The sequence below is a fragment of the Oryzias latipes genome, chromosome 19 (genome assembly GCF_053564925.1).
Source record: "Oryzias latipes strain Hd-rR chromosome 19, Olatipes_Hd-rR_3.1".
In the NCBI taxonomy this organism is placed as follows: Eukaryota; Metazoa; Chordata; class Actinopteri; order Beloniformes; family Adrianichthyidae; genus Oryzias; species Oryzias latipes.
Genome location: NC_136255.1, coordinates 24,774,243 through 24,796,428, shown reverse-complemented (window position 1 = coordinate 24,796,428; position 22,186 = coordinate 24,774,243). Strand labels below are relative to the sequence as shown.

General features: G+C 40.2%; 6 protein-coding genes across 6 annotated transcripts; 3 read left to right on the top strand and 3 right to left on the bottom strand.

Moving 5' to 3' along the window:
* Nucleotides 1-1,824: 1,824 nt before the first annotated feature.
* LOC144981272 (uncharacterized) lies at nucleotides 1,825-2,710 on the bottom strand. The gene is made up of 3 exons (XM_023949250.2): nucleotides 2,557-2,710; nucleotides 2,430-2,488; nucleotides 1,825-2,353 (listed from the first exon to the last, which is right to left on the bottom strand). The coding sequence occupies exons 1-3, from the start codon at nucleotides 2,574-2,576 to the stop codon at nucleotides 1,938-1,940; spliced, it is 495 nt and encodes a 164-aa protein (XP_023805018.1). The 5' UTR covers nucleotides 2,577-2,710; the 3' UTR covers nucleotides 1,825-1,937.
* Nucleotides 2,711-3,767: 1,057 nt separating this feature from the next.
* Nucleotides 3,768-4,653, top strand: LOC144981316 (uncharacterized). Its single transcript, XM_078937107.1, has 3 exons — nucleotides 3,768-3,918; nucleotides 3,987-4,045; nucleotides 4,122-4,653. The coding sequence occupies exons 1-3, from the start codon at nucleotides 3,899-3,901 to the stop codon at nucleotides 4,541-4,543; spliced, it is 501 nt and encodes a 166-aa protein (XP_078793233.1). The 5' UTR covers nucleotides 3,768-3,898; the 3' UTR covers nucleotides 4,544-4,653.
* Nucleotides 4,654-9,708: 5,055 nt separating this feature from the next.
* Nucleotides 9,709-10,585, top strand: LOC101169148 (uncharacterized). The gene is made up of 3 exons (XM_004080133.3): nucleotides 9,709-9,865; nucleotides 9,934-9,992; nucleotides 10,069-10,585. Exons 1-3 carry the CDS (start codon nucleotides 9,846-9,848, stop codon nucleotides 10,482-10,484), a joined length of 495 nt encoding a protein of 164 aa, XP_004080181.1. The 5' UTR covers nucleotides 9,709-9,845; the 3' UTR covers nucleotides 10,485-10,585.
* A 1,443-nt stretch (nucleotides 10,586-12,028) lies between these two features.
* On the top strand, nucleotides 12,029-12,920 carry LOC101170223 (uncharacterized). The gene is made up of 4 exons (XM_023949255.2): nucleotides 12,029-12,176; nucleotides 12,245-12,303; nucleotides 12,380-12,796; nucleotides 12,870-12,920. The coding sequence occupies exons 1-3, from the start codon at nucleotides 12,157-12,159 to the stop codon at nucleotides 12,793-12,795; spliced, it is 495 nt and encodes a 164-aa protein (XP_023805023.1). The 5' UTR covers nucleotides 12,029-12,156; the 3' UTR covers nucleotide 12,796; nucleotides 12,870-12,920.
* A 1,717-nt stretch (nucleotides 12,921-14,637) lies between these two features.
* LOC144981273 (uncharacterized) lies at nucleotides 14,638-15,473 on the bottom strand. The gene is made up of 4 exons (XM_020712281.2): nucleotides 15,354-15,473; nucleotides 15,227-15,285; nucleotides 14,746-15,150; nucleotides 14,638-14,679 (listed from the first exon to the last, which is right to left on the bottom strand). The coding sequence occupies exons 1-3, from the start codon at nucleotides 15,371-15,373 to the stop codon at nucleotides 14,747-14,749; spliced, it is 483 nt and encodes a 160-aa protein (XP_020567940.1). The 5' UTR covers nucleotides 15,374-15,473; the 3' UTR covers nucleotides 14,638-14,679; nucleotide 14,746.
* Nucleotides 15,474-20,330: 4,857 nt separating this feature from the next.
* LOC101167653 (uncharacterized) lies at nucleotides 20,331-21,220 on the bottom strand. Its single transcript, XM_011487861.1, has 4 exons — nucleotides 21,042-21,220; nucleotides 20,915-20,973; nucleotides 20,448-20,840; nucleotides 20,331-20,382 (listed from the first exon to the last, which is right to left on the bottom strand). Exons 1-3 carry the CDS (start codon nucleotides 21,059-21,061, stop codon nucleotides 20,449-20,451), a joined length of 471 nt encoding a protein of 156 aa, XP_011486163.1. The 5' UTR covers nucleotides 21,062-21,220; the 3' UTR covers nucleotides 20,331-20,382; nucleotide 20,448.
* Nucleotides 21,221-22,186: the final 966 nt, after the last annotated feature.

Sequence of the window (22,186 nt, the reverse complement as noted above, 5' to 3'; positions counted from 1 at the left end):
TGGTCAGTTTCTCATTGATGTTAACTAAACACAGTTTGTAAAAGTGTCTTTAAAAAGGAGATGAAAAGAAACCTTCAATTGTGAGTTAATTTGAGCATGTTTGGGACTTTTTCAGTCTTTCTCAACAATCAAATCTTTTCTGATTTGGATTTTTGCAATAATTACATGATGAAGATGAGGGCTGCAAGGTGGGGCAGTAGTTGGCGCTCTTGCCTCTCAGCAAGAGGGCCCTGGTTCAAGTCCAGGCGTAGGTTCTCTCGGGGTTTCCGGCTTCCTCCCACAGCCCAGAAACATGCTTGATTGCTTCATTAATGAGTATAAATTCTTAGGTGTGTGATTGTGGTCCTGCAACAAACTGGTGACCTGTCCAGGATGTACTTCGCCTTCAGTCAACAGTGAGTGGGTTTGGGTCAGGCAGCCCCATGATCCCATAAGTGCTAAAAATTGGGTCCAGAAAAAAAAGGGATGGATATTTTTTTTTGATATATGAAAAATAAAATGCAAAAAAATCAGAAAGGGTGCGAGAGGTAAAAAATTGTCATCCTTGTGCCCTAAAACAATTTTAGTACTGGTAAGTCATATTCCCCTCTAATGAATAAACACCTTTATAGGCAGATAGTCACTAAACACTTGTGTTGTAGCTCATTTGGTTCCAGTATCTTACTTCACAACACAACCTCATCCAGTTATTTTTTATATGTACAGACATCTGGTTTTGTATAAGGTATTTTTACAACTCTGAAATTTACATCGTGATTCCACAACCTTGCTTCACGTGTTGACCAACTGTTGCCTAGTTTGATAATTAATTTTCCCTTAAATTACATCCGCACAGGCCAGGAAAAACCCTAAAAAGAAAAAAGTTGATCCAAGTTAAATCACTTCAATTGGTAACACCAAATTGAATTAAGTTTATTCAACTTCATTTTTTATGGCTATCCAACTCAATTTGATAAGTTGATCTAACTTAGAAATTTTTTTACATTTGGTTTCTACAATTTAAATTGACACATTTTCCTAAAGTTTCAAACAATGGGCCTTGGATTTTCATATCAAAGACATGAATGACCCAGCAATGTCTTGCATTACAGGGCAGGAATTCGCATGTCGTGAACGCCGTCTTTAATATTGGGACATAGGATTTTTCTGCAGAAGGGGATTGGTCATCCTCTCCTAAACTCTCTGCACCATGAGTTAAACAAGTTTTAACTAAAACTGTAAAACAGCTAGACAAAATCCATGGACAAAAACCTAATCTGCCCACATAGGCAAAGAAAATGGTATCCCATAATTCCTTGCATTATGCTATTCACACACCAACTTGATAGTTAACTGTCAGACATGGTGTGCAACTCAAATGATTTTCAAACCAAGTAAAAAAAAAAAATAGTTTACAGCCCAAATACTATTATCGTGTACTATAAAAAGAAAGTTATGCCATAGATCAAGGGGTCGATAAAGGTTAAAAAAATTTAACAATGCCAAATCATTGATTTGCTGTGTATAATATGGAAATACCCCACATTCCATTTTTTGTTCAAAATCCAGCACAAGCAGGTTTAATAAGGGGGGGGGGGGGGATCTTTTCACAAAAACCTGATAGTTTTGGGGAAGAAAAAGGGTTGTTGAGCCAGTGCCATTATATTTTCCTGCTCAAGTGGCCTTTGATGGGTAAACCACATCAGTACTTTCAGTTTAGTATTTCAACTTTTTGTTCCGAAGTGGTCTGAAACTAAATAGGCATTTTAAGCCTTACATTGTCAGTTTCTACATCAGCCAGAAATATAGAAATGTTATTCCTTACAAGATGAACAAAGACCCAAATTTTGTGTAAGGTTTATTAGCTTGTAGAATCAATCCATCCTCAACCTACAATAAAACCGGATGTAGATTAAAGCAAGTTGGCTTCTGAATTCTAATCAAATCTGGTTTAGCCTTCAGTAGCCCTTCTGTCCTTTGGATCCAGTCTTGGAGGATCCACCTTGTTTGCCTCCATCTACACCCATGTGGTCAAAGATATCCTGGGTGTATTTGGCATCAGAACTGAAGTCCCGAGCTCGCTGGTAGCCGTTGCTGGTCTTGACCACGTGGGATGAAGGGTACAGAGGACGCTGCTCAACAGACCCAACAGGAACATGCTCAGAGGTCCAGGCTTCACGAGGGAAAGGACGGCTGGGCCCGAAGCTCAGGATTTCTGCAATGAAGTGAGCAATGGTGGCAAGCTGCTGGTCAAACAGGTTCCCCTCTGATCCAGAACCAACACTGGAACCACCAGTGCTGGTATAGCCAGAGTTATAACCAGCAGTTCCAAAGCCAGACCCAGATCTGGATCCAGAGCCTGATCCACTTTGACCTGAACAGAGAAGAGGTTACAGTCTGTGCAGTCAGCTTGGATCTGAACAGGTCAGGAGCTTCTTCTGGATACTTGCCTTGTTTAGCAGGAAGACAAGCTCCAATGCTGAAGAGGAGGAAGACCATCCAGGAGACCCTGTTCACATCAAGAACATCAGTAAACACAGGAACACAAAGCAACACACAACAAGCATGAATACTCACTTCACAACACACAAAGCCATGATGAGCAACTCTGAGCTGATGTCCACCAGGAGAGTCAAAGAGAAGGAGCTGAAGTGCTGCTGTTTGATGAAACTTCCAGTTTGGTGTTATAAATGCTCTGAGCTTCTGCTGATGTCTCACTGGACTCCACCTGATCTCATTACACTCATTACTGTCACCTGCTGCACAGAAGAATCCTTCTGTGTGGAGAGAACAGGACCTAAACCTTTTTTTTAATTCAATTGCAATACTTTATAAGAGTATATATTAAATGACAATACAGATGTCTTTACATAGGATGGAAGCAGCTCCAGTGGTCTCAGGGGAATAGCTAGTGTTCAGTTTGGGCATCAACTGGACCGTGAACCCCACCTTCAGGTCATTGAGTGTGTTTGTCAGATCAAATCAAAATCAATTTAAACACCACTTTTCAAAGGAACTCACAACACTTTACAGACTGAAAATATCTTTCAACATCTCTGATCCAATTTGAAGTTTGGCAACTGCTTTAACATGTGGTTTGATTTAAAAATATATAAAGTAAGTTGGAAGAACAAGACAGATTGGGAATATCGCAATGATAAAAAACTAAGGTTTATGTCATAAGCTGCGTTTCCATGACACATATTTGCAAAACTTTACTGAAATTCTAGAAATGGCAACAACAAAAAAACACCATTTGGAAATTACACAGTACCTATTAAATCATAGATGTTGATAAACACAAACCAATTTGCACTATAAGTCATTCAAAAAATGGCAACAGATGCAAACAATACTTTGATTTACAGCAGATCCATTTATATTTCTGACACGGCACTAGCGCTCATCATCATCATCTATCAAAGAAGACTTCGGCCTCTTATTCAGGCCATGGAGCGGCGAGCTCCTTACACGTGGAAACAGCTACAGATGAAGCCATTTTGATAAACAGTGGTTGAGGATTTTTATATAGGGGCTGCGGATCAAACACGCTCAACGTTTTGTTTTTCCATTAATATGATGTGAAATTTTTAATGCTGGTAAACATTCTCTATAGATTGAAAAAAATCTCAGGAAAAAACAAAATTAAAAGTTTCATCTGAATTCCTTCATTGCAGCACAGCAGTCTTTAGTTGTTGCCATGAAAAGGTAGTTTCGAAAATGACTTGATCACATAAACCACAGAGCGTCAGGGAAGCAGGTGACAGTAATGAGTGTAATGAGATCAGGTGGAGTCCAGTGAGACATCAGCAGAAGCTCAGAGCATTTATAACACCAAACTGGAAGTTTCATCAAACAGCAGCACTTCAGCTCCTTCTCTTTGACTCTCCTGGTGGACATCAGCTCAGAGTTACTCATCATGGCTTTGTGTGTTGTGAAGTGAGTCTTCATGCTTGTTGTGTGTTGCTTTGTGTTCCTGTGTTTACTGAGGTTCTTGATGTGAACAGGGTCTCCTGGATGGTCTTCCTCCTCTTCAGCATTGGAGCTTGTCTTCCTGCTAAACAAGGCAAGTATCCAGAAGAAGCTCCTAACCTGTTCAGATCCAAGCTGACTGCACAGCCTGTAACCTCTTCTCTGTTCAGGTCAAAGTGGATCAGGATTGGGGTCTGGATTTGGAACTGCTGGTCATAACTCTGGCTATACCAGCACTGGCGGTTCCAGATACTCCACTGGTTCCAGTGTTGGTTCTGGATCAGAAGGGAACCTGTTTGACCAGCAGCTTGCCACCATTGCTCGCTTCATTGCAGAAATCCTGAGCTTCGGGCCCAGCCGTCCTTTCCCTCGTGAAGCCTGGACCTCTGAGCATGTTCCTGTTGGGTCTGTTGAGCAGCGTCCTCTGTACCCTTCATCCCACGTGGTCAAGACCAGCAGCGGCTACCAGCGAGCTCGCGACTTCAGTTCTGATGCCAAATACACCCAGGATATCTTTGACCACATGGATGTAGATGGAGGCAAACAAGGTGGATCCTCCAAGACTGGATCCAAAGGACAGAAGGGCTACTGAAGTAAACCTCAGATTCCCTGAGAAATGGCAAACTGCCTTAATTTAAACACTTGGTCACTCTTACAGAGCAACTATGGCATCATTTCTTGAAATAAAATATTCTTGTATTACATGCTGATCATTGGGTATATATTAAACTGGATTAATTGCCTATAAATGAAGTTCTATTTGAAAGACTGGCCCACTGATACAAGAGCCATATCTGAGTGGGTCACAGTGGAACAATCTGCCCACGACAGTTTTGCTAATTTCAATTATTTGTATTGCACTTATAAAAGCCAAAGTGCTTAACATAAAATCGCAAACAAAATGATGCAATTAAAAACAAACAAAAGCATAAAATGAACAAGTCCCACTAGATACCCTCACTGGAGCCTGAGTAAAATTACTGACAGTTCTGGCAGACCTCAAAGAATAGGGGAGAGCATTCCAGAGTTTAGGACTTGCAAATGAAAAAGCTCCATCTCCCCGAGTCACCGAGTCCTGGGAATCGCTAAAAGAATTTGATCTTCAGACCTTAGGACTCGACATGGACGATAAACATGCAAAAGCTCAAAGATACTGAGGTGCCAGACCAGACATTTAAAAACCAAAAGTAGAATCTTAAAAGTAATTCTAAAAGGCAGCCAATGAAGTGGGCATAATATCTGTTACATGCTCACACCGTCTGGTCCCCTTTAACAGGTGGGCCGCTGAATTTTGAACCAGCTGGAGAGAGCGGAGCAGAGACTGATCTATACCCCTGTAGAGAGTTACAGTAGTCCAGTCTGGAAAAGATCAAAGCATGCATCACTTGTTGCAAAGCGTGAGGAGGAAGATATGGCTTGACTTTGCTAATTAACCTCAGGTGATTAAAAACAAGACTGAACTTTGACAAAAGTATAGCAATTGCAGCTTGTGAATGCTGCAGAGCATAATCCTTGGCTTAAGGAACAGCAGAATGTTTCCTCTCAGAACGAGGAACTTCAACTTAACCATATATGGCTTTTTTTTTCTTTTTTTTTTTTTAAACTAATTCCATTTGTAAGGTCACTAGGATGACTGGGGACCATTTTGTAGCAGGTTAAAAAGCCATATTTTCAAATGAAATTTCTGAAGTATTTTGAACATCAGCTCTTGTCACAGAACACACTGAACTGTCCAAATGGAGAATAACTGCAGACCACAGATGGGATAATCAGAACTGCAGCTGCGCTTATGCTTTTGAAACATCAATTTGACAATTCCACTCTACATGAAATCATGAATGCAAACTCACTCTGAAAAGCAACTAAATGGTGCAAAAAGACTTCTAGGTGAAAATGTATTAGAAGTTATAAAAAATATTGCCATGAAATAGTTAATCTGGATTTAAAATTAAAATTGTTTTAAAGTCAGATGGAATGGTCGACCCTTAAATGTTCTCACCAAACCTGGCTGTTTGCAAAACGTTTGGACATCCTGTGATCCAAAGGGAGTGTCTTGTATATCTGCAGACCCATGGGCCCATTGCATCTGCTGTGCCAGCGCCTGCATGACATGTCTCCGCCATTTTGGGAGTCAAAGATTTGTCGATGCTGGTCCTGTGTAGATCTTTTGTTTCCACTTAACTGTCTTTGATCATTTCCCTCAGTGTTGTCTGCTAGAAAGTAAAAAGCTGGAAGGTGTGCCGCAGATCTGAATCGACATCTGGTGTCTCTTCTTACAGAGCCCCCTAGCACCAACGCACAACGTCTTGGTTTGCGCACCGAAAGATTGGGTTATCAAAATGCAATCTTATATATTGCCTTAATACAATAATAATAATAAGAAGAAGAAACTTTATTTATATAGCACTTTTCGAAATCCAGATTAAAAAGTGCTGTACAATTAATATGAGACAAAATCAGTATTAAAAACAGTTTCCAGTATGGAGAAATAAAACCCAGCACAAATATGAAATGGTGATAGTGGTTAGAATCAATAAAATCGATAAATCAGTACAATCAATAAAATCAACAAAATCAATAAAATCTATGAAATCAATCAAATCAAATGTTTAGATTTAAGAACCAGTAAAATCATTAAAAGCACGCCTGTAGAGAAAGGTTTTTAAAAGAGATTTAAATACTGGTAGGGACCCAGCGAGCCTGATCTCTTCAGGGAGACTGTTCCAGAGTGTTGGGGCTCTTACAGCAAAGGCCCCGTCTCCCCTGGTCTTCAATCTAGATTGTGGGATTGTTAAAGGGCATTTTGCCGAAGATCTAAGATTGCGACCAGGTACGTAAGGAATGAGGAGATCAGCTATATATTTAGGGTGCTTTAAAAGCAATCATTAAAATCTTAAAATCTATTCTAAAACGGACTGTGAGCCAGTGCAAAGACACTAAAACTGGAGTGATGTGGTCTCTCATTCTGGTTCCAGTTATGAGTCTGGCGGCAGCATTTTGGACTAACTGGAGTTGATACACACTCTGCTGTGAAAGGCATGTGTAGAGTGCGTTACAAAAGTCAAAACGGGAAAAAATAAAAGCATGAATCACCATCTCAAGACATTTTTTTTATAGGAGAGGGGTTATCCTGTATAAACTATGTAGTTGCCAGAAACTAGATTTGACCACTGATTTAACATGTGTCTCCAAATTAAAATCGGTATCAAAAATCCCCCCCAGATTTCTGCAGCTTGAAGAAACATTGTTAGACAGAGACTCCGATTTCGAAGCCACACCATTTCGGGCCTCAACTGAACAAAAAATAATCACATCAGTTTTGTCCATATTCAACTGCAGAAAATTCTGGGCCATCCAGGTTTTAATATCAGCAATGCAACTATTGAGATTCTTTAAAAGACCATGGTCACCAGGTTTAAAAGATAAGTAAAGTTGAGTATCAGCGGCATAAAAATGAAAATTAAGGTAATGTTGGCGTACTATCTCCCCCAGTGGCAACATGTAAATTGAAAATAATAGAGGTCCTAGTACCGAACCCTGGGGAACGCCACATGTCATTTTCACCCTAGATGAGCAAGAATTGCCAATTAAAACATTAAAAAACCTGTCTGATAAATAAGAATAAACTAAAACTGTGCCAGAAAAACCAACCCAAGATTTTAGACGTAATAAAATGGAGTGGTCCACTGTATCAAATGCTGCACTGAGATCTAAAAGAACTAAAATTGGTATTTTTCCTGAGCCTGCAGCCATTAAAAGGTCATTCATCACTCTCAGCAAGGCAGTCTCTGTGCTGTGGTTGGCCTTAAAACCAGATTGAAGGGTCTCAAATAATTTATTTTTATTTAAAAAGGAAATTACCTGCTCAGCCACTCGCTTTTCCAGGATTTTAGCCAAAAAAGGCAGTTTTGAAATTGGTCTGTAATGCTCGAAGCAACTTGGATCCAGGGAGGGTATTTTCAATTGTGGCTGAATCACAGTAGCCTTAAAATCCTCTGGGACTGTGCCAGTTGAAAGAGATGTGTTCATTAAGAACAGTATGTGGGAATTCATTTAACAAAGCAATGAACATCAATAACCAGGGTTGAAAGTAACCGGTATGACCCAGCATAAGATCTGGTGGAGGTATGCTGTACCACAACCAGCTAGAAGAATATCAGTTGTTTCTGCTTAGTCTTTGCTGCTTTAACACTTATGCAAAAGCAGCTGCAGGCTGATTCCGCTAAAACTGTGAACAAGGCAGCACTCTATTCATTTTAGTGTCTGTGTGGTTTTCAGGTCTCATCTCTACATAATGTGATTTACATGCCTCTCTCTCTACCCTCACGTTATCCACTAATTCTGCCACTTCCCTAAACAAACCCATTGAGCACGTGTGTCTTATGGGGTACGTTTGATTTGTTGTCGTACACAGTCAAGAAGGCCTATTTTTGTACAAGTTGGAGGTTGGTTTGTTTGCAACGTTACAAGAACAACAATAAAAGATTCCTATAGTTTTCTGAACACTATTGTGACTAATAGTTCAAGATAAAACCTAATGCAATGGTTGCAGTGAAACATGCAGGGAAAAAAATTATGTTTAAACGTATTGAAAAAAGATAAATGCAGGGAAGATTGTTCAAGAGGAAGATGCAAGTGAGGATGAAGCTCTACAAGCTGAAATTAGTAGACAAGAAATAAATGAGAAAGGAGGTGCATTTATCAAGTTCTTTAGTACAATAATCAATTTTTAGTATTTTTTCACAAAGCCCCATCAACAGTTGTCTTCATAACCAAAATTTGTTCTTAACTGCATTTATCTACATTAGGGGTGTGGCGGTTCATTTCAACAAGGATTCAATTCATTTATTAATCCGTTGTTGTCGATATGATTCATAGTGGATGTTGGTTTATTTTGAACAATCTGATTCACCGACCTAAATTCGATCTTTAGCCAAAACCTCAACCAGTGTTACTCAGAGAAAAATAGCTGGTACTAAACACTGCAGCTGAAGTTTTCCAGATTCCTTGTCTTTCTTGCAAGATAATTAAGTGTAAATTGAACATGTGAACAAACGAATAGAACGTGATGGCAAATCCATTCACATTTTAGTTTCATGAAGTTGATCAAAATGGGTTCATATCCACTTGTTCCCTTTGGGATTCCAAATTCCAATATGTGTCACTTAAAAGACCAATTAAATGTGTAACCAAGGGCCTACCTGGTACAATTTGTTCTGTAGGCTGCCAATCTTCCCGCTTGACCACGGCGATTGATACTTGTTTTCTGTATCCCTGTCAAATAAATAGATTGATTGAGATGCTTGTATTTGGAGTTTCTCTGTCATAACAAACAGCAACGCATGTCCATATGGGTCTTCCAACACTGTCAAAGCAGAAATGATCTGTTCATCATCATCAATGCAGCATGATGATGATAAAGGCCAAACAAAGAGAATAATCTAGAAACAGGTATTGGCTGGTAAGCATACCCGTCTTTCCTGGCTGCCAGTTTGACACCCACCCAACTGAGCCATCCAGCCACAGTTGTAGAAAACGATTCAAATAGAGAAAAAGTAAAGTCCAGATGCCACGACTGCAAAAAAATGAATGAACTTTTTTTTTTTTAACTGCAGAAATCTTTACAACATCAGTCTTCATTTAGCCTACAGTCATTGCCATTGAATTGAGTGAGAATAATAGGGCTTCAACAGTAACTGGATAGCAGCATTAACCATGGATCTTCTGGGCAGCAGGTGACAGTAATGTGTGTAATGAGATTAGGTGGAGTCCAGTGAGACATCAGCAGAAGCTCAGAGCATTTATAACACCAAACTGGAAGTTTCATCAAACAGCAGCACTTCAGCTCCTTCTCTTTGACTCTTCTGGTGGACGTCAGCTCAGACTTGCTCATCATGGCTTTGTGTGTTGTGAAGTGAGTCTTCTTGCTTGTTGTGTGTTTCTTTGTGTTCCTGTGTTTACTGAGATTCTTGATGTGAACAGGGTCTCCTGGATGGTCTTCCTCCTCTTCAGCATTGGAGCTTGTCTTCCTGCTAAACAAGGCAAGCATCCAGAAGAAGCTCCTAACCTGTTCAGATCCAAGCTGACTGCACAGACTGTAACCTCTTCTCTGTTCAGGTCAAAGTGGATCAGGATCAGGCTCCAGGTCTGGGCCTGGGTCAGGATCTGGATCTGCTGGTTTTGGCTATACCAGCACTGGTGGTTCCAGTGTTGGTTCTGGATCAGAGGGGAACCTGTTTGACCAGCAGCTTGCCACCATTGCTCGCTTCATTGCAGAAATCCTGAGCTTCGGGCCCAGCCGTCCTTTCCCTCGTGAAGCCTGGACCTCTGAGCATGTTCCTGTTGGGTCTGTTGAGCAGCGTCCTCTGTACCCTTCATCCCACGTGGTCAAGACCAGCAACGGCTACCAGCGAGCTCGGGACTTCAGTTCTGATGCTAAATACACCCAGGATATCTTTGACCACATGGATGTAGATGGAGGCAAACAAGGTGGAGCCTCCAAGACTGGATCCAAAGGACAGAAGGGCTACTGAAGTAAACCTCAGATAACTGAAGGGAATGAAGCTAAAGGCTTGTAATTCTTTTGTTCCAGGTACAACTGAGTTTGCCAACAAATAAATTCATCTGACTAGAATCAATTGTGCTCTGTGTTTTGCCTCGTCTGTGGTTTTTAATTTTTAAATGGCTACTAATCCTGTACATTTTTTACAGGTTAAAAATGTCCATCCCATTCCAATTTTTTTAAATTGGAGTGTAAAACCAAATTGGGTTTAAAATTGTCAAAGTTTAAAACCATTTACAAAGAACTAGCATAGGACCTGAGGCTTTATTTAAAGCTTAATCACTTTCTGTTTGTATCGTAATTCCTGTCAGTCTTTAAGCCTGTCCATCGGGAAGGGGCTAAGAGCTGATCCATCTTTAAGATTACACCTTCCCTGTCTTCAGATGTGTCTGTGTATTTTTTAAACCTCTAAACTAATTACCTTTTTCAGTAATACCCAGTTTGTACCAAATGGTGCCACATAAATACACAGTCCTTTAAAAGAAAGCGTTACCCTGTTTTCTAGTTCCATGATAGAACTTGACCCTTTCAGCCTGGTCTTCTGGACATGCAGTACATTGACCTTCCTCCCCAGCATCGTGTCAACTAGCCTGGTACCTTTTTCCTGTCAAACATTTAACCCTTGTGCTATCTTAGATGACCCACCCTTTGACGTTTTCCCTACCATGATAAAGGTGGAAATAGTTCATGTAATCCATGGAAACCAGTGAAGATCACAAATGTTAAAAAAGTAACTGTCTAGTGGGTCTAGATGACCCAACTCCCAATGTTAAAGTGCCTAGGATAGCACAAGGGGTTAAGGTAGGGTTACTCCCGCCCACAACTCAGAGGCAAAATTCTGAGCTCCTGCTGCTCTGCAGAAAACGTCTTGACGACAAAGCATAATATCTAAATGACTACAGGTAATGATTTTACAATAAAACATTATTGGAGTGGTCTTTTTGGTCCATACAAAATATGGATGTGTGAATTTAAAGAAAATGTCATTTTAGTGTTTCCAAGGTCATTAGTTTGCCAGAATGGTCATCATATGTTATAACCAGCTTCTGGGAAAATAGCAGACATCAGACCAATAATTATTTTAGAACCACTAATGATGGAAAAATAATTCAACATTTAAAAAAAAAAGTACATGTAGGTAATGGATAAGTATTTTAATTTATTTGGAAATATTAGTTCAAAAGGATTGAAAACTAAATATCACTCTCCAAATGTATGTCCCAATCTTCTCACCACACATTATTATGGAAAACTAAATCTGTCATTGGCTCAGACCAGATTCTAAAAGCCAATAAAATCCACTGAAACATTTAAAAAAAATGTCTTTACTTCTAAAATCTTCTTTAAGTTGGGACAAACTACACAAAGACAGCCATTTCACATCTCACAAAGGTAAAGCTGTTGTTCATTTTGTAAAATTCTATATGAAAGTCTAAATTGTAAAATAACTTGATCACATGAACCGTGCATCTTCTGGGCAGCAGGTGACAGTAATGAGTGTAATGAGATCAGGTGGAGTCCATTGAGACATCAGCAGAAGCTCAGAGCATTTATAACACCAAACTGGAAGTTTCATCAAACAGCAGCACTTCAGCTCATTCTCTTTGTCTCTCCTGGTGGACGTCAGCTCAGAGTTGCTCATCATGGCTTTGTGTGTTGTGAAGTGAGTCTTCATGCTTGTTGTGTGTTGCTTTGTGTTCCTGTGTTTACTGAGGTTCTTGATGTGAACAGGGTCTCCTGGATGGTCTTCCTCCTCTTCAGCATTGGAGCTTGTCTTCCTGCTAAACAAGGCAAGTATCCAGAAGAAGCTCCTAACCTGTTCAGATCCAAGCTGGCTGCACAGACTATGACCTCTTCTCTGTTCAGGTCAAAGTGGATCAGGATCAGGCTCCAGGTCTGGATCAGGATCTGGGTCTGGATCTGCTGGTTTTGGCTATACCAGCACTGGTGGTTCCAGTGGCGGTTCTGGATCAGAGGGGAACCTGTTTGAACAGCAGCTTGCCACCATTGCTCGCTTCATTGCAGAAATCCTGAGCTTCGGGCCCAGCCGTCCTTTCCCTCGTGAAGCCTGGACCTCTGAGCATGTTCCTGTTGGGTCTGTTGAGCAGCGTCCTCTGTACCCTTCATCCCACGTGGTCAAGACCAGCAGCGGCTACCAGCGAGCTCGGGACTTCAGTTCTGATGCCAAATACACCCAGGATATCTTTGACCACATGGATGTAGATGGAGGCAATAAAGGTGGATCCTCCAAGACTGGATCCAAAGGACAGAAGGGCTACTGAGGTAAATGTCAGAGTTGCTGTAATTGGGAAAGATTATATAGTTTACTAATTTGTACTTTTTATTATTTTTGCAGGTGAATGATGGCAACAATTCTTTGACGTAATAAATTTTAGTCTAATACTTACTTTCCTGTGACTTTCAATGAAATACTTGATCTCAAACTACATAGACAATGTTGTATTTGGTAAATCTTAAAAAGAATTCACTCTCTAAACTACAGTCAAATTGCCACTGCACTGTGACCTAGATGAGTTTAAATTTCTTTTGTTTTTGTGTACTGAACTAGGCGGGTGTTAGTGTTTTTGGAGATAAAGCGGCGGCAGTCCACCAACCTACTCAAGTTGTACAGTAGCAGCATGGGCCGGGAGCCTGGCAATGACCAGACGTCAATCTGACGGTCCTTGGCACAGTAGGCCCAAATGGGGAGATGGCAATGTGCAAAACTGCTCTTGTGGGGTTTCAAACCCTGACCATAAACATGACAGTTTACCAGTGTAATGGCAGTTCATAGCAATCGTAACCAGCTTATAAATTTTTCAGGCAGTCTTCAAATTCCCTTATGTAAACTAGTTCTAAAAAAATTTGATTTCAACCAGTGAAATGTGTTCAGTTGAAGGTAGACTTTATTTCAAGCCCCAAGTTTTCCTTTAGTCTTTGAAATGTCCTTCAGGAAAGTCTACTCAAATTGATTTGAATAAACATCCCTTTTTTTTCACTTTAACTTTGGCCTCCAGATTACATTGCAGTGTCTAGCTCTTTTGGGAGTGTTATCAAATTTGAAGCCCAAGTTTAACTCTAGTTTAGGGGGGTATTAGAAGGGAAAAGTACATTTGTCTGGATTGAGTTCTGAATCTTCAGTTTGGTCTGCATTTGGACTGCAGTCTACAGAACATTTCTGCTCCAAAGCTTGTAAACATAACAGTCTCTAGCCTGGAATTACAAGGGTGGGGCAGAGCATACATTTTATTGAAGTCTTTGCAAACCTGTTTGGCATTCACTTATAAAAACTTTAAATGTTGCTGACCAATTTTGAATGCCTGTATCAAAATTACAAAACTGAAGGCATGCTGCAAGGCAGTTACTAAGGCAAGTTATGCTGAGTGTATTTTTGGGAAAACGGTGCAACAAGCAGTGCGCATCACATTAAGATTTTAATGAGCCAGCATTGATCCAAATTTGAATTAGTTCCCAATGTCTACATCCCAAAATCCCCAGCTATGGTGGCTTTTTGGGTTGTGTTGAGCATGGAACCTCTTCAGACCAAGTATGAGCTTAGTCCAAATGGGAACAAAAGGGGGGGGGGGGGATTAGAGGGTCTTAGTCCCAGACCAGGTGCAGATTTTTCCCAGATGGTCAGGGGACACTGGTTTACTTTTAGCCAAATGTTTCCGGTCTCCCTTACAGTTGCTAGAATTCTTGAGAAGCTGACAAATTTCAGAGCCAAGGAAATTCTTACCACGCATTAGCTTAAACATTTCTGTAGCTTTTATTCTGGGTCAGGGGTGTGAGAAAAAAAAAGTCAAATTTCCCCAAGTTGTTTGGAGACCAACCATGAATGTTTCCTAGACAAGCTACATTCACATATGTGTGTTGAGCCACTTTGTAAAATGGTCTGAACTTCAGTTTTCAAGTTCAAAAGCAATTAGTTTGACAAGTTTACTTCTGGCTCTAAAAACTGGGTGTTGGTAAAAACCCTTTAAATTTTGGCTGCCATTTAAACCCGGCACACTCTCTGCTTGTTTGGTTTACCACCTGAATGCAAATTTCCTGGTGAACTTTAGTCCAGTGAGAATAGCTTTAGAAATTGAAGACAATTTTAGGAAATACCAGCATCGCAAGAGTTTCAAGACTAAAATTTTATTATGCCTTCAAATACATGTTACCTGCAAAAGAGAGTTAAGTATTAGAACAGCAGTATTTTCCCACATTACAACAACTCTGACATCTACCTCAGTAGCCCTTCTGTCCTTTGGATCCAGTCTTGGAGGATCCACCTTGTTTGCCTCCATCTACATCCATGTGGTCAAAGATATCCTGGGTGTATTTGGCATCAGAACTGAAGTCCCGAGCTCGCTGGTAGCCACTGCTGGTCTTGACCACGTGGGATGAAGGGTACAGAGGACGCTGCTCAACAGACCCAACAGGAACATGCTCAGAGGTCCAGGCTTCACGAGGGAAAGGACGGCTGGGCCCGAAGCTCAGGATTTCTGCAATGAAGCGAGCAATGGTGGCAAGCTGCTGGTCAAACAGGTTCCCCTCTGATCCAGAACCGCCACTGGAACCACCAGTGCTGGTATAGCCAAAACCAGCAGATCCAGACCCAGACCCAGACCTGGAGCCTGATCCACTTTGACCTGAACAGAGAAGAGGTTACAGTCTGTGCAGTCAGTTTGGATCTGAACAGGTTAGGAGCTTCTTCTGGATACTTGCCTTGTTTAGCAGGAAGACAAGCTCCAATGCTGAAGAGGAGGAGGACTATCCAGGAGACCCTGTTCAAATCAAGAACCTCAGTAAACACAGGAACACAAAGAAACACACAACAAGCATGAAGACTCACTTCACAACACACAAAGCCATGATGAGCAACTCTGAGCTGACGTCCACCAGGAGAGTCAAAGAGAAGGAGCTGAAGTGCTGCTGTTTGATGAAACTTCCAGTTTGGTGTTATAAATACTCTGAGCTTCTGCTGATGTCTCACTGGACTCCACCTGATCTCATTACACTCATTACTGTCACCTGCTGCCCAGATTATCCATGGTTTATTTGAAAAAATCAGTGTGGTAACACAATTTGACCAATTTGTGTTTAGTTTGAGTAAAAGTACAAAGGAAATAAATCAAAGCCCTTTTTCTTACATTATATTTGGATAACATACAGATCAATGGTTTCAATGTTTGTCCCATAATCAGATATTAAAATCTCTGACTCATATTTTCAGCAGACTCCTGACTGACAAAACCACTTCCTGATTTCAGAGGCAACTGATCCCAGCTTCATGTCTTTTGTGCACAAAACGTCACAACTCTATTCTTTTCTGTGATTTTTTTTTTAACTTGTCCTGTCCAACAGCTGGGCAGACAGATGAGAGCTGAGGGCCTCTTGTGTTGGACATATTTTACTTTAACAAGAGGGGTTATTAATCTTCAGACAAACCAAAGGTATGTCTGAACTAGAAGGAGCTGCATTTCCAGAAGAAAATGCAGGGTTGAATGCTGTATTGCTGAATGAAAGCAGAAATATGATGAAAAAGCTGAACATTGTAAAAGTAGAATGTCTAAAATAGGTCAAACATTGTAGAAGGAGTTAGGCATGAAAGCTGAAATTGTTGAAAAAATAGCTGAACTGTCCTGGAAAATCCTGGAATATTTTGAAAAGTTAAAGGACCAAAAGTCAAAGGTGAACATTGTAAAAGTAGAATGACCAAAACAGGTCAAAATTTGTAGACGGAGTTAAGCATGAAAGCTGAAATTGTTGATAAAAATGGATGTACTGTTGAAAATTTGAAGATGATGCTAAAATGGCTAAAAGTGCTAGCATCAGCATCATCAACTGACTCAAAAAAACACTTTGTTTGAGAGTATCATATTGGCAAAAGCTACATGTTCTAAGTTGACAGAAAATCCACTTTTTTCAAAATGGCGGCTTTTCTATTAATTTTATCTCCATAGCAACCATTTTATGTTTGGGTCGCCTGGGGATGAGGAACAAATCGACATTAGTTTCAGACAAATCGGAAAAACTAAACCTTTGGACGTCCTTAGCAACGAAGTTTGTTTGCTAACCACGCCCACATTCCTTATATGTCCAGATCCAGTGAATTTCAATATGTTCAGTTCCAGCCATGGATTAAGTTTATTGCAATATTTGCTTTAGATTTTTTCATTAAATTGCAACCAAACAGTAGGTTGTGTCGACATCCCATAATGATTTCTAAACGTATTTTATAGTCCAAAGCCTTGTGATCATTTTAATGTTTGAACGGTGTCTCTAGCTACAAGTATGTTGAAGTTATAATGCTTGAAAGAAACAAAAGTTTTCAAGAATTCTCCATGTATTTAAATGAAGCAAAAATCTTGGAAAATCCTGGAATATCCTAGAATATCTTGAAAAGTTCAAGTATATGAAGGCCCGAGATTCATGGCTGAAAGGGATAAGCTATAAGAGTTGAACATTTCAATAGTAAACTGGTTAAAATAGGTTAAAAACTGAAGGTTAATATCGCCTCACATTTAGGCACAAAATGGCCGCCAAACTCCAGGTTGTATTGCCATCCCATAATAATTTCAAAACATATGTTGAAGTCCAAAGCCTTGTGAGCATTTCAATGTTTGAACAGTGTCTCTTGCTAAAAGCATGTTAAAGTTATAATGCTTGAAAGAAACAGAGGTTTTCAAGAATTTTCCATGTATTTAAATGAAGCAAAAGTCTTGGAAAATCCTGGAAAATCTTGGAATATCTTGAAAAGTTCAAAGATTTGAAAGACCAGAAGTAGTAGCTGAAAGGAATAAGCTGACAGGGTTGAACATTGTAATAGTAGAATGATTAAAGTAGGTGAAAGTTTGAAGAAGTTTAAAATGGCATCACATTTTGGCACAAAATGGCCACCAAACTCTAGGTGGTGTTGCCATCCCATAATAGTTTTGAGCGTTATATTGAAGTCCAAAGCCTTGCGAACATTTCAATGTTTGAACGGTGTCTCTAGCTGAAAGCATGTTGAAGTTACAATGGTTAAAACAAAAAAGGTTTTCAAGGATCATCCTTGTATTTAAATGGAGCAAAAATCCTGGAATATCTTAAAAAGTTCAATGATTTGAATGACCAAAAGTCATAGCTGGAATAAGTTGAAAGGGTAGAAAATTTTAAAAGTTAAATGGATAAAAAATTTTGAAGTGTCCAAACCGGGTTTCGAACCGGCACCTCGTGCACCATAACTTCCCAATGCATTTTAATAGGGTAAAAATTCCCAGAAAAACTGGAATATCTTAAAAAGTACAAGGATTAGAAGTACCAAAAGTCATAGCAGTAATTAGCTGAAAGAGCTGAACATTTTAAAAGTTGAATGGTAAAAATCGGTTAAAAATTGTAGAAGGAGTTAAGTGCCGAAAAACGGCGGAAGATAGCAGAAGAGGAAAACAAAGGGTTGAATGCTTTACAGCATTCAACCAATAAACCCCTTTTGTAATTGAGGCCAAACTTTAATAATTTCAATCATGTTTGAAAATCTTGGGTGTTGGACCGGACGGAAAAGGAAAGAGGGGAAGAAGAGAGAGGGACGTTAGAGAGAGCGGGGGTAGGAGGGTGATAATAGGAGGGGAAGGGGGGTAAGACCATGAAGCAGCATAAAGCAACAAGTTTACTGGTTGTTAATCATTATGGTAAGGTTCAAATGTAGTACAAAAAGGGCGGGGCCTGTCCACACACACACTCAAATGTTATAAACACACCTGCTAGCTGCAAAAATGTCCACCTGTCGACATGTACACAAAACAGATAGTGTTCACACGCATACTTATGCATTAAAACCAACTAGTGTGAAATATTTCAGTCATTCAGTCATGCAAACTGTTAGTGCAAAGGTGAGCTAACACCTGTGCTCAAGTGAGTGTTTATGTTCTTCTAAAATGGATGGTGGAACGTGAAAAGAAGGAGGGAGAGTGCCCAGCCACCCCCACACCAAGACGCAGCAGAAGCAGCAGCCATAATCCCCCCAACGCCACACGGGAACCAGCAGGGAACAACCGCCGCCCGGGCGACCAAGCCCGCCACCCAGGCCAGGGCTAGCAGGACCGCCGCAAGGCCCCCAGAGCCAGAGAGCAGGGAGGTGATATTTTATTTTTAATTTGTTGATTAGCAGAGACACTCAAATGTAAATGAAAACTGATTCGAGGGAAATAGAGTTCTTCTCTGATAATTGGCTCTTGCGGCTCTGCCCCCCAACTCATAAATGGCTCTGTATTTAGGATTTGTTTTGTTTTTTATTTTGGACCTACTCTTTTTTTATATTTAGAATTTAAAAAAAGGGGTACATAGATATAGATTTAACCACGTAGAACAGAACAGAACGACCTCTTCTGCCTTTATTTTACTGCTATTTTTGCACCGCATACAAATGAATTGTAAAATATACATTTTCAAAAGAAAATGAATCTATCAATTGCAAATTTTCAAAAGTGCCTATATTATAGGGTCATTCTCAAAATATTCCAAAAGTAGTGACAGTAGAAGACGAATGAGTGTTCAGTTTTTGAGAAGATCCTTTTGGAAGGAACAGATGTTGCCACAGTACAGTCTCCCCTCCATCTCCTTCACCTGTTGAGGCTAAATGAATCAAATCAAAGTTCTGCCTTCAGCAGAGCATCAGCTCTCAGAGATGCATCTTTTCTGCACGACTGACATTTAAAAACATCTCCAGCTGTGAAATCTGCCAGCGCAGTTTAGGTGACCTGGAGGTCCACTATTTGGTTCTAGGAGAGATTAGACTTCTGTTAAAGTTCAAGCTGCAGAACAGAACTTCCAGGAACTGACTGTTGCTGAATTTAGCTTAACGTTCGATCATGTTTTGGTTTGTGTGTGCAAAACCAGAAAAACAGGTCTTCCAAGCATCATGAATCCTGAGTAAAAACTGTTTATGAAAATTCTGCGATTTTAGTTTTTGAATTCACCTAATGGGATTCGGCCTGTTGGCGAACAATGTATATATTTTTATTCAACCATGGTCCAGGTAAATTCTCAATTCTGATTGGCAGCTGGGTGTGCATGAAAAAGGTGTAATGTACAGTGACCGTGCACACCTAAAAAGTTCCAGTCCCATAGCTTAAGTGTTCTGTATCGCTGCGCTGGCTTCTTTAAATCAAATTTTAGCTTCATCTGGACAAAAATTAGTAAGGTGACCGTTCTGAACTGATGCTTTTACCTATCAGCATACCGTTTTGCCGCTGCAGTTAAACCATGCAAGAAATTGTCCGCTTGTGAAAAAGTGAACAAAAAGCTAAACACCGTTTAAGTGACCAAGGTACAAGCGGGAGTGGCCTTTGAAGTGATCAGTATAGCAATTGACGCTCTTCCCGGAAACAGTCCTCTGCGTCGGAACACAATAGGTGAAATTATCAGGGCTATTAAGGACATTTTAATAACGTTTTCAAAAGGTTCTGCCAAGAGCATTTAAGACCTTTTTACTACCCGGTCTTAAAATATGTAAACTAGTCCTAAATTACCCAAATGGACCATCTGCTCAAGTGATGTGTTTTTACAGCTGGAAATTGTTTCAGGCATTAAATGCTCAGAGACAACATTTCAGCTGCAGTTTAGTGGCAAGTTTTATAAGCTTTAACATCCTCAAATCAGGTTGAGACAAGATACTTCATCATAACCTGTACCCCCCCCCCCCCCCCCAGCTCCTGAAGGATGTGTTATCTGAAAGGGACAACTCTTCCTAAATTTAGAAACTGGTTACACCATTAAAAGTGCATCCAAGTTCTTAATGATCAATTCTAGTCAAACTAGAATTAAGGTGCCAAATACAAGAACAAAACAATTAGTGTCAAATCATGTTTATTATGTCCAAGAAGATTGATGCCTCAGTTCACCTGCAAAAAGAAAAAGAAATTAAACCATGAACCATTTTTAGGCCATCAATGATTCTGATGTTTACCTCAGTAGCCCTTCTGTCCTTTAGATCCAGTCTTGGAGGATCCACCTTGTTTGCCTCCATCTACACCCATGTGGTCAAAGATATCCTGGGTGTATTTGGCATCAGAACTGAAGTCCCGAGCTCGCTGGTAGCCGCTGCTGGTCTTGACCACGTGGGATGAAGGGTACAGAGGACGCTGCTCAACAGACCCAACAGGAACATGCTCAGAGGTCCAGGCTTCACGAGGGAAAGGACGGCTGGGCCCGAAGCTCAGGATTTCTGCAATGAAGCGAGCAATGGTGGCAAGCTGCTGGTCAAACAGGTTCCCCTCTGATCCAGAACCACCACTGGAACCACCAGTGCTGGTATAGCCAAAACCAGCAGATCCAACGCCAGACCCAGATCCACTTTGACCTGAACAGAGAAGAGGTTACAGTCTGTAGTCAGTTTGGATCTGAACAGGTTAGGAGCTTCTTCTGGATACTTGCCTTGTTTAGCAGGAAGACAAGCTCCAATGCTGAAGAGGAGGAAGACCATCCAGGAGACCCTGTTCACATCAAGAACCTCAGTAAATACAGGAACACAAAGCAACACACAACAAGCAAGAAGACTCACTTCACAACACACAAAGCCATGATGAGCAAGTCTGAGCTGACGTCCACCAGGAGAGTCAAAGAGAAGGAGCTGAAGTGCTGCTGTTTGATGAAACTTCCAGGTTGGTGTTATAAATGCTCTGAGCTTCTGCTGATGTCTCACTGGACTCCACCTGATCTCATTACACTCATTACTGTCACCTGCTGCCCAGAAGATCCATAGTTCATGTGATCAAGTTATTTTACATTTTAGACTTTCATATAGAATTTTACAAAATGAACAACAGCTTTACCTTTGTGAGATGTGAAATGGCTGTCTTTGTGTAGTTTGTCCCAACTTAAAGAAGATTTTAGAAGTAAAGACATTTTTTTAAATGTTTCAGTGGATTTTATTGGCTTTTAGAATCTGGTCTGAGCCAATGACAGATTTAGTTTTCCATAATAATGTGTGGTGAGGAGATTGGGACATACATTTGGAGAGTGATATTTAGTTTTCAATCCTTTTGATCTAATGTCTCCAAATAAAGTAAGATACTTATCCATCACCTACATGTACTATTTTTTTAAATATTGAATTATTTTTCCATTGTTAGTGGATCTCCTAAAATAATTATTGGTCTGATGTCTGCTATTTTCCCAGAAGCTGGTTATAACATATGATGACCATTCTGGCAAACTAATGACCTTGGAAACACTTAAATGACATTTTCTTTAAATTCACACATCCATATTTTTTATGGACCAAAAAGACCACTCCAATAATATGTTTTATTGTAAAATCATTACCTGTAGTCATTTAGATATGATTATGGTTTGTCGCTTTTAAGATGTTTTCTGCAGAGCAGCAGGAGCTCAGAATTTTGCCTCTGAGTTGTGGGCGGGAGTAACCCTACCTTTAAATCCTAGGCTTTCCAGCTGAACTGTTATAGACCAGAAGGACGCTCAGATGAAGAAAACAGACGTAAATACATCTGTGTGAAAGGATGCATCAGAATTGAAGCTGAGACTTTGGCCCACCTATGGCAGCTGCCACGTTCCAAACCAGAAATGTTTCAATCCGTGGGTTTTCATCTGCTCCAACAAGATTTGAACAAATACACCAAATGGCACTTTAAGTCTTTAATTCTTTTAAATGTTCTCCATTAGAAAAATGCGACATGTTAAAAA

Excerpts from the sequence above, each read along its gene's own strand:
- LOC144981272 (XM_023949250.2), bottom strand. The coding sequence starts at position 2,576 with ATGGCTTTGTGTGTTGTGAA. Across the intron at positions 2,489-2,556 it reads ATGGCTTTGTGTGTTGTGAA|GGTCTCCTGGATGGTCTTCC; the intron begins GTGAGTATTCAT and ends TGATGTGAACAG. Across the intron at positions 2,354-2,429 it reads TTGTCTTCCTGCTAAACAAG|GTCAAAGTGGATCAGGCTCT; the intron begins GCAAGTATCCAG and ends TTCTCTGTTCAG.
- LOC144981316 (XM_078937107.1), top strand. The coding sequence starts at position 3,899 with ATGGCTTTGTGTGTTGTGAA. Across the intron at positions 3,919-3,986 it reads ATGGCTTTGTGTGTTGTGAA|GGTCTCCTGGATGGTCTTCC; the intron begins GTGAGTCTTCAT and ends TGATGTGAACAG. Across the intron at positions 4,046-4,121 it reads TTGTCTTCCTGCTAAACAAG|GTCAAAGTGGATCAGGATTG; the intron begins GCAAGTATCCAG and ends TTCTCTGTTCAG.
- LOC101169148 (XM_004080133.3), top strand. The coding sequence starts at position 9,846 with ATGGCTTTGTGTGTTGTGAA. Across the intron at positions 9,866-9,933 it reads ATGGCTTTGTGTGTTGTGAA|GGTCTCCTGGATGGTCTTCC; the intron begins GTGAGTCTTCTT and ends TGATGTGAACAG. Across the intron at positions 9,993-10,068 it reads TTGTCTTCCTGCTAAACAAG|GTCAAAGTGGATCAGGATCA; the intron begins GCAAGCATCCAG and ends TTCTCTGTTCAG.
- LOC101170223 (XM_023949255.2), top strand. The coding sequence starts at position 12,157 with ATGGCTTTGTGTGTTGTGAA. Across the intron at positions 12,177-12,244 it reads ATGGCTTTGTGTGTTGTGAA|GGTCTCCTGGATGGTCTTCC; the intron begins GTGAGTCTTCAT and ends TGATGTGAACAG. Across the intron at positions 12,304-12,379 it reads TTGTCTTCCTGCTAAACAAG|GTCAAAGTGGATCAGGATCA; the intron begins GCAAGTATCCAG and ends TTCTCTGTTCAG.
- LOC144981273 (XM_020712281.2), bottom strand. The coding sequence starts at position 15,373 with ATGGCTTTGTGTGTTGTGAA. Across the intron at positions 15,286-15,353 it reads ATGGCTTTGTGTGTTGTGAA|GGTCTCCTGGATAGTCCTCC; the intron begins GTGAGTCTTCAT and ends TGATTTGAACAG. Across the intron at positions 15,151-15,226 it reads TTGTCTTCCTGCTAAACAAG|GTCAAAGTGGATCAGGCTCC; the intron begins GCAAGTATCCAG and ends TTCTCTGTTCAG.
- LOC101167653 (XM_011487861.1), bottom strand. The coding sequence starts at position 21,061 with ATGGCTTTGTGTGTTGTGAA. Across the intron at positions 20,974-21,041 it reads ATGGCTTTGTGTGTTGTGAA|GGTCTCCTGGATGGTCTTCC; the intron begins GTGAGTCTTCTT and ends TGATGTGAACAG. Across the intron at positions 20,841-20,914 it reads TTGTCTTCCTGCTAAACAAG|GTCAAAGTGGATCTGGGTCT; the intron begins GCAAGTATCCAG and ends TTCTCTGTTCAG.